At 39.8% G+C, this 10,221-nt stretch overlaps 1 protein-coding gene across 1 annotated transcript; it reads left to right on the top strand.

Annotated features, from left to right (window-relative positions):
- Positions 1–2,092: 2,092 nt before the first annotated feature.
- On the top strand, positions 2,093–8,315 carry stc2a (stanniocalcin 2a). The gene is made up of 4 exons (XM_086084906.1): positions 2,093–2,438; positions 3,813–3,955; positions 5,617–5,828; positions 5,968–8,315. Exons 1-4 carry the CDS (start codon positions 2,300–2,302, stop codon positions 6,320–6,322), a joined length of 849 nt encoding a protein of 282 aa, XP_085941032.1. The 5' UTR covers positions 2,093–2,299; the 3' UTR covers positions 6,323–8,315.
- The last annotated feature ends 1,906 nt before the right edge of the window (positions 8,316–10,221 follow it).

The following is a 10,221-nucleotide window of genomic DNA, read 5'->3' as shown; positions in this document are numbered from 1 at the left end:
CTCATTAAACAAAAAAAAAATATTGAAAAAGAAAAAATGTGAGGGTGAATGAATACCAGAATTTATTTTTCCACATTCCTCTAAATAATAAATCGTTCTATATATATTCTATATAATCTTTCTATACCGCATAACCTCAATAGCATCAACGGTGGAGCCTTTCTGAAGAGATGGGCACACTTTTGTCCATCGTGGCAGACCAAATAATTAAATGGGAAGTAAATGCTGGAATGAAGTGGCTAAAATACGCCTTAATTCGTTCAACAGCCTGACCGCTATGAAAATGATACAAACTAGATATATATGGCCATTATCTATTCATGGATTACCATTTATGTTATGTTAAAGACATAATCCATTTCCAAACAGAAGACCGTTCCAATAAATTTTACAGCCATATATTTCACAGAACGGAAAGCTCCCCAAAAATGTTTATTGGGGGTAGTATGTTACCTTTTACCCAGACCAGACAAAATTAAAGGGTGCCAAGTTCAGCAGAGGTTCAACTGTTTATTTTTATATGTGTCAAACCAAAAGAAGACTACTGGTAACTAACCTATCCGCAAAAACAAATCAACACCATTACAATTCAATATATCAACAACAAAAGTATTGTTATAGAAATGTTAGCATTTCTATAATAAACATAACATAATTTAACCATTGTTTTTAATTTCAATTCAAATACAATTTCACCAAACTGGAGATTAGCAGAGTAGAGTAGGGGAGTTCCAGGGAACAACTGTCAAAACAGTATTAGCATAAACCAAAACATTTTATAGCAAAGGTGACCATGGGTTGAACCATTTTAATGCACAGTATTGTTTTTTTTGCTTGGCATGCTTTTTTTTTTTTTTTTACAGGCTTCAAGAATGTAAATTCATGCTGTGATGTCATAATAGTTTAAAATCATTTGTTATGACTGTTTTGGATGGATTCTTTTGGCTGGCATTTGTCTTCTTGTGTGAGGGCTCTCTGCTATATAAGCATGTGGAGTCGGATGCTGCACCGCAGATACTGAACCTGCTGAAGGCTGAGTTCTCATCATTTGCGCAATGTAGGCTATCCATTTCATATTTGTTTTGTTTTGTTTGGAAATACAGTTGTGCTCATATATTTACATAACCTTAGGGAATGTAAACTCATGAGTACAACTGTGCATGTACAATAGCTAAATGTCGCCGAATGACACAAGCTTGCTGTGAATCGTGACCAAAATTCTCATGCACATCTATTTTCATGTCCACTTCAAACTCTGAAAATATCAAAACAATTGCCACAGTATTGTTGATTTTATGGACATTTTAAGTCTTTTTGTCACCATACAGTTGTACTCATAAATTTACATACCGCTAGGGAGTTAAGCACAACTGTAGTAATTTTCAATAGTTTTTTTGTTTTTGTTTTGGGGTCGACATATTCTTTATAATTCTCCTAGTTCTTTAGAATGCAAAATTAACTGAAAGTGTCCTTCTGCCGTTTGGCAAAATCTTCCAGACCCTAATACAGTGTTCATATAGATTGAGGCAATTGAGCACCAATTTGTATCTGTGGGGGCCCCCTGGAGGACTGTAATCTTAGTGCACTTTGCCGACCCTTCACTTTTGTTGACAGTTCGTTTCCATTTGGTGGCACATAAGCAGCCTCCGCCGGCACTTGAGCGAGACAGGGACATGCAGCTGCAACATTACTGAGCCTATGTTTTAATACATCCCCCTTTGTGTACTTGATCATGCAAGCTGACACCTGAAATTATTGATATAACTTATTTTGCAATCAGTATCAATTACTAAACATGAATTATACATTTTGAGTAAGGTTCATATGCCTAATTCAATTGTGTATAATTCTTTGCCCAGCTTGTTTCGTTCAATAACACAGCATGCGCTGTGTTGCTTTTCTAGTAAATGCAAGTCATCTAAGGTTGTAAATGTGGCTGTGGGCTTACTGGCGTTCCAATCCAAAGAGCCACCGATGCCAGTTCAGTGTTGAACATTTCTTTAATAGCTCCACAGTTTTGTGTTAAAGCGGGGGTGGTCATCTGGCCACGCCCCCTTGAAAGCGACGGACTTGGATGTCGGCGTCTCTGATTGGCTGAGAGGCGCCGAGCGACAACACCTGCTTAACTCCTTCATCCAAATTGACACCCGCGACTCTGAGAGATATAGGCAGCATCCACGGCGGCGCATGCTTTCACTTCGACACCGAGCCGCAGAAGCGCGGTTCACAGATCCGAGGTGAACCATCACGCGCCATCCAGGCACGCTTTCCACGTAGACTGACGGATCTTTGAGACGCGATGTTTCTTAAAGTGACCGTTGCGCTGCTGGTTCTCTCGGTGCTGGAGCAAGTGGTCGGCTCGGATAATATCGACATTTACGACACTCCGCCGGAGAAGCCTGTTATCCCCAAAGGACGCCTCTCGCTGCAAAATACAGGTTAGCACTACAGCACAATTGTGGGGCAAGTGGGACACGTGCGTTCTTGCACGTACGTGTGCGTGTATGACGGAATGTTGAAGTAGAGTCCAGTCGTTCGATCATTTGTTTACTGTTTTAAACTGTAATGTGTAATCTAGGCACACGGCATACAATATCTTGATGTCTAATCATCCTGGACATGAATTAATATTAATATATATATTAATAGTTTGGTCTAAGACAAATGTTTCCCAACATTTATTGAGCCAAGGCACGTATTTTACACAAAACAATAAAATAACATCTTCACAGCATACCAACAAACAACAATATAATCAACAGTGGATAATTATGAACCTCCTGCTATCTAGTGGAAGATAATTTACATTTTCTGCCTGTTGGTATATGTTGCTGGCATAGAAAGATAAACAAAGCATTACTTATACATTATTTGTGGTAAATAAATAATTTTACATTGGATCGTTTCCCGTTGAGCTCTTATTGGCTTTTTGGTGGTGAATGACTAGCCTAAGGTAATTGGCAATTACACTAGTACTTCCTGTGCATCAAAAATGGTGTGACTTCCTCATTGCTGTTCTTATAATCTTGCACCTGTGCAAAGTATGACTAATGAATGCAGCCCCAGTCACTCAAGCTTACTGGTGCAGATATTATAGGCAAATGTCCTAGATTAAAAATGATCAACTCTACAGCAGGTTTAATAGCAAAGCCCCCTTCCCTCATCCCACTCCTGCAACAGCAGCGTGTAGCTCAATGCACGCTGTGGCCAAGCTCGTAAGATCCAAGCACATTCCCCTGATGCCAAAACAAGCACTGCCGTCAGCGGCTCACTTTTCCTGCGCACTTAAGTTCAACTGAGGCCTACAAACCAGGAGGCTTGTGTGTGGCGCTTTTGCACTCAAAGCAAAGTTTCGAGCTAACTTGATGACGCTTTACTCCAACAGGTGTGATGCAGAAGCCAAAGCCTTAAGTGAATGACTTTCAACAGTTTGCATTCTGTGTTTCTGTGGTTTGTCTCTGCCATTCATGAATGCAGTGAGACAGAAAAGTAACAACCAGTAGCTAATATTCCCAAAGTTTGCTCCTGTTTACGGTTGTACATATTGGCGTTTTATTGCACATGTTGCTATTCAAGCAATTTAAATGACTGCACAGTAGAGTCCACCAGAAGAAATTAAGCCTGCATCTGCAATGCACCATACCAATGCTCGATTCAAGGCATTGCAGATGGACTGTGGTGCAATCATTTCAACCACCAAGGGAAATTAGACCTTACCTCCCTTGCATTTTTCAGGCTAAGCACTCACTTACATTTGTGTAAATATTTGTATGTGATGTTTCCAGCAACGTCATCTGTTCTTTTTATTCCAGCTGAGATCCAGCACTGTTTGGTGAGCGCAGGCGACGTTGGCTGCGGCGTGTTTGAGTGCTTTGAGAACAACTCCTGCGAGATACGAGGGCTACAGGAGATCTGCATGACGTTCCTGCATAACGCTGGCAAATTTGACTCTCAGGTATTACCGGACCGTTTGCTAGAATTGTATAACCAGAGGGCAACATTCCTCAAGACTGACTCGCTATCCCAGACTCATCTGCGAATAGATTTGTTTATTTCTGTTTGTGCATGCCTCTAAAGGAGATAGCTTTAGAAAATATATAATTGTGGCATCACCTCTAACTGCTAAATTGATGCACATAACGTAGAGTTATGCCCATTTCTTTACTTGGCACAGTGTGCCTCATTATATCACGTTTTTTACATTTTAGTTAACTTTATATTCTAGTGTTCTTCTGCAGGGATGGGCAAATTTCAGTGCTACGGGGGCGGGAGGTGGCAGAGGGGGCATATAGGACCACACACTTCCTAACCTATGTATGACAAAAATATAGATGAAATGCATGCAAAATATTTGCTCTTTGGCAAAAAACGAAATGAGCACATATTGTGATTGTTTTTTTTCCCCCTTGTGCAAAAGGCTCTCTTGCATAAAAATTACCTTTCAAAGACGGCACAAAACTGCTGAACAAAAAACAACTCATTTTGTGCATTTTTTTTCCAAAGAATCCACTCACTCAAAATTATATTGTTGAGATGCTATGTTTGTCCTACATATCATGCCAAATCTGCAAAAAAATATTCAGCTTACTCGTGTTAAGACCACTGAGTGCAACTAAGCCATGAAAACTATCTAGTGGTGAATGGTGATATTACAACTTAAAACTACAGTTGACCACTGCATTTTAGCATATTCACAGATTCCCCCCCCCCCCCCCAGTATTTAAAAAAAAAACATTTTTAATCTGGGATGAAGGGGCACCATCATCCCCATCAACTCACGATTAATCGCAAATTTGATATCTGTTCTAAATATACAATCAAATACTAAAGTTTTCTTTCTCTTGTTAACATAAAAGTGGGGAAAAATGTTAAACAAATAGAAATATGGCAGCATCTTTTAATCATTGATACAGTAATTTCATAATTAATCAAATTGATAAAAATAAAAAAAAGTACAGTATTGTAAAAAAAACAACTATGATTTGTGTTGAGGTAATTTTTCTGCCACTAGATGGCATAATTGCATTTGTAAAACGTTAGTAAGAGCTTTTCATATTAAGAGCAATCTCATTTTTAACATGAAGTAACTTGTGGAATTCTGTACATTTTTAAACTTGTAAAATACAACTTGACCCCAGTCTCCACAAATGTATGCATTATTATTAAATGTATTACTACTAAAGTTTGACGTGGACGTGTCTGCTGCGTTGTGACTGAAATTCCCCTAGTGCAGGCTTTCCAAGTAAGGGGCGGTCATTAATCGCACGTTAAAAGAATTAGTGGCATTAACTTTAAATTGACTCTAAATGAACACATTAATTTTGACACCCCTAATTTTATATAATCAAGTTTTGTTAGTCCATGTGACTCTCTTTTTGCCGTTTCATCATTGTTGCCATTGTAATTATTCCACAAGTGGTTTTCTTCACCATTCTGAGCGCCTTCCATTACTATGACATTTGTTTACCAGCCTCTAATCGGATGTTCATGTGGACAGAGAATTGCTTTGTCAGCACTTTATTGGGGCTAAAATGCTTTATTTGGCTTCCTTTTTAATGCAAATGTTGTTGTCGCGCCATTTAATTTTATTCATGTGTGTGTTTGTTTTGTTTTCAGGGGAAATCCTTCATTAAGGATGCTCTGAAATGTATGGCTCACGGGCTTCGACACAAATTTAGCTGTATCAGTAGGAAGTGTGTTTCCATTAAGGAGATGGTGTTCCAACTTCAGAGAGAGTGTTATGTCAAACACAATCTGTGCTCAGCTGCTAAGGAGAATGTAGCCGTCATGGTAGAGATGATCCATTTCCAAGATCTCTTCCCTAAAGGGTAAGGGACTGGACGGTGTGTTTTGAAATGACGCCTGGCCTTTCTGGGTTATCTTTTTGCCATTTATCCTTGTTTAGTCAAAGTATTTGACCTTTATTTGTCCAAACATAATGTAATTTATTGGTGTATTTTTGCCTAGTCCTTATGTGGAGCTGGTGAATATTCTGCTGGGTTGCGGCGAGGAGGTGAAGGAGGCATTAACTCGCAGTGTCCGGCTTCAGTGCGAGCAGAACTGGGGAGCTTTGTGCGACAGCCTCAGCCTCTGCTCCTCCCTGACGCCCTCGCCCTCGGCTGCCGAACAGCGCCGCCCCTCGCTGCCCCACCCTCAGCCTGAGCACCCTCGCCACGTGCGCCACGGTGACAGGGACAAAGCCGGCAAGGCTGGCTTCCACGCCCACCCTCGCGCTCGCAATCAGGGACCGCGCCGCCAGGGTCCAGATGCCGGCGTGGCAGTGGAGCAGGAAGAACCCGAGGCCAGTGACATTAGGAGGTGAAAATGCAGAAGATTACAACACTGATAACCCTTAACACCATTTAATAGCACACTTGGACATTTTCGCAAGAACACATACACACACTGAGCAGAGGGAAACAAAACCCTTTTTCTGTTTTGTTTTTTTCACCGTATCCAGTCATTCCAGCAGTCCCACATGGCAAACTTGCAGGGTAATTGTGGCATAGCATGTATTGTTACGCCTGACTCTAGGCCACTTTTTTTTTTTTATGAATAATGATTGTTATTACCGTGATTATTTCTATTTTTAGGACTGTTTTTGCTCTAATCTAGCATTTCTCTAATCATACTTACTGTAAGATTTGACTGTATTTTTATTATTTATTTTCTTCTTTATGCAATGTTGAAATATTAAAATGTAAATAGGAAAAAAATCTATATTTATATGAACATGTATAAATATAGTAAAATCTAGAATAGTTATGATGTGTTTGAGGTAGAGTACAGTGTTTTCTTCACAGTATTGCACCTATCGCACATTGTTCTGTAGATATGTAACATACAGTCTTGTTTGCAAGTGGAAATGTGCAGAGGTGGCAAATGCAGGTCCAAAAAGTAAAAACCCTGCCACAGTTTGGCTAGCTAGCTAGCTAGATAACTCCCTAGCGAGCTCCCCGGGCGCCTGCTAGGGAGCTAGCTAGCTCACAAGTAAACAAGCACCCAGGGAGCTAGCTACCTAGCAGGTAAACGAGCACCATGGGAGCTAGCTAGCTGGCACCTGGGGCTAAAGCCAAACCGTGGCAGGGTTTTTACTTTCTGGACCTGGATTTGCCATCTCTGGAAATGTGTATTGTAATTATATAGATACTTGATAGTGGAATAATACCAAGTGTACAAGAAGTCCAGTTCTGGCACATATTAATTGTAGTGCATTATTACAGCCATGAAGCAGACAGAAAAGTTTAAAAACATAAATTGGTTTCACATGTCACCCAAAACTGCAAATTGTTGGCTGGTTAACAGTGCAGATAGGAGGAATAAGCTACAATATTTAATTTAGATGTGTAGTAAAAGTCACGTCATTCATTGAACAGAACAGACAGATGTCACATTAAAAGCGGTTCCTGTGCACTGGCAAATGTTGAAACATTCTCACCATGCTTGTTTTCCGTGTAGCCATCTGCACATGGTTACATCTCACAAGTGAACAATCACACAATGGAAGGAGCATCAGCGTGTTTTATACATAAAAGTGAGATGATTGAATATTGTTTTTATGATAATGTTGAGCCACAAATGTCTTTGCTGTTGCACTTTTGTCTGCTTTTGTTGGACTGCTGAAAATTTAAGAGAACAACTCACGTTATCCACAATTGGCATTCTACAGGATACTTAATTTGACCAAGCATCATCTATATCACCGTGTGTGCTTACCAAGGTCGACAGCGATGTGGGGGCCTGCCTGTTATTCAGTCTGTTTAAGCTGCAGGTGATACAGAGAGGACCCAGGAAGTGCGTTACGTCCACACATGGGGTATGTTATTATAAATGTTATATTTACAGAGGCCACGAGAGCATTCCTCTGGGCCTCAGCCAAGATCCAGCAACTCCAAGAGGCATGCCTGTGTAGGAAGAAGCAAGAGAGAAAGACCTTTTTTTCCCCCCTTGAGAGACTTCTCTCAGGTCATCAACACAGGCTTTTAAGGCCAGCTGTGCTTTTGCAGTAGAAATGAAGTTTAGAAGCATGTCACACAACACTTAGTAGCACAATGGCAGTATACAATCAACACAAATTTCAGTTTATTTTTTGTTTAATGTACTGTGTATAACCCTGTAATTTAGAAATCATTGCGATCTCCTTTTTTTTTTTTTACTTCTTTTTTTTTTCCATTCTGTTACAGAGTTTGGAGGAGACATAAGCTATTTTTATTGAATAAGTACTGTATATGTGTAACGTGACATTCTGTTTAATGTAATGGCTTTTCTCTTATGTGTATGGAGAACAATAAACTAACCTGTTCCTTCTATCATTACCCCATGATGTATTTCATGTTCTCTACATGATGTGGTTTAGAAGTTTTCATTCATATTTTAAACTTATGACCCAATAAATGCATATTTTCACATCAGAAGGTTATATCTTGCCACCATAATGAAAAATGTTTGTATCCTTGTTTTGTACAGCCAACAAACATGCTTGTGTAGTTTTGTCCCAGTTTTTACAGTAGTTTAACATGGAGCGGTAGCAGTGCAAATGTATCAGTGGTAATAAAATCAGTTCAGCAGAGAGCTTTCATCGTCTCGGGTGTCTACACATGTTAAAAGATACCCCGTTCTCGTCTTACTAGCCGTCACTTCTTTTGGCAATGAAATGCAACCTGTATTTAAAGTTTTAAAGTGTCCAGGCGCTACTGGAAATGGCTACCTATTGAAGGGTCAAAACATCGACATCGTCAACTCGGGGTTAAGTTCACAGTGCTTGTATTTATTTATCCATCCATCCATTTTCTTAACCGCTTGTCCTCACAAGGGCCGTAGGGGGCGCTGGAGCCTATCCCAGCTGGCTTCGGGCAGTAGGCAGGGTACACCCTGAACTGGTTGCCAGCCAATCGCAGGTATTTATTTGTTTATTTATTCATTCATTCATTCAATAGAGTTGTCCGCAAGAGAGCGTTATGGCACGAAGCATTGATCCAAAGTGATTTTATAGATGCACCTGCTGTTAAAGTCATCCTGCGTATTTACTAGGGTCAGATTTGCAGTGGTTACAAACGTGACTTAGTCTTATTATTCTCCATCTGATTTCTGAGTCAAAGCGTCATGACATAGAAGAGGGTGTGGTGATCCAAAACGACCACTGGGTGGAGACATTTATCAGAGGTTTCACGGAGGGCAGTTAAAACTCAAGCTAGTCTAATAGGTCCAATTGTATTTGGAGTTGGACAAAGGCGGAGGTTGTATGATTTTGCGTGTATGCACTCCCACAATGTTATAAAAGAAAGCAATGGTCATGTAATTGAACATGGCTTTCAAAAACATTGTATTTATATTTTAGAGGGAGGGATTAAGAGGGTTCAATAGTAATATTAATCCAACTGACATAATTGTAACTTTGGCTGTTATTTTAAATACTTATTATTTTATCCTATATGTAGTCAGTAATTGTTTGACTTTTGGAGCATCAGTCACCAAATTCAGATGCCATTCTACTCTAACAGGTCTTCATTGCACTTACTTTCAGTGTCTTCAGTCTGTTTGTGTGTGTCACTGCCTTCACATCTATCAGCAGTTTGTGAAATCCACGTTTTATTGGGGTGAGATCAGACTACTGACTTGGCTATTGATGCATATTTAGTGTATTTGCCTTCAAAATGTCTTGGACTTGCACTCTGAAGCATCCTGTGAGCAGAGAAGCGTAGCCATATACTGTACACTCCACAATTGTTCCGTCAGCAGTCCCACTATCAATGAAAATAATCAGAATTGTGAGAACTAACTCGAGACTTTTTAAAATATTCTTACATCCATGTCAGTGGCCCAATTTCAAACCCATAGAGAATGTTTTTCACCTTTTGGGCAAGACCCACAAAAAGTAGCAATTGGATGTAAAGGCCTACCTAGCAAAGCATTTCCAGGGAGAAAATAAATAAATTAGTTATTATAGTAAATATCGAACTATTTTCTATTTCCATTTATGGTATATGGACAAAATGGTACTGTTAAACGTGCTTCTTGCTTGTAGCTACAACACTAACTGTGCAAGGCATGACTGACTCATTAGCCAAACAGCATGCTGCTTGCTGGACTCGAAACCGCTACACTCACTTGGTAACTGACCTTTACCAATATTGAGAAGTACAGAGAACACAGAAAGCGTCCTCTGAACTGTGAAACTTGAGATAACCATCTTGGTTTCATGGTGACCATCTCTGAGGGAAC

The sequence above is a fragment of the Leptonotus elevatus genome, chromosome 9 (genome assembly GCF_054856555.1).
Source record: "Leptonotus elevatus isolate MCC_2025b chromosome 9, RoL_Lele_1.0, whole genome shotgun sequence".
Classification (NCBI taxonomy): domain Eukaryota; kingdom Metazoa; phylum Chordata; class Actinopteri; order Syngnathiformes; family Syngnathidae; genus Leptonotus; species Leptonotus elevatus.
This window is presented reverse-complemented; position numbering and strand designations above follow the sequence as displayed.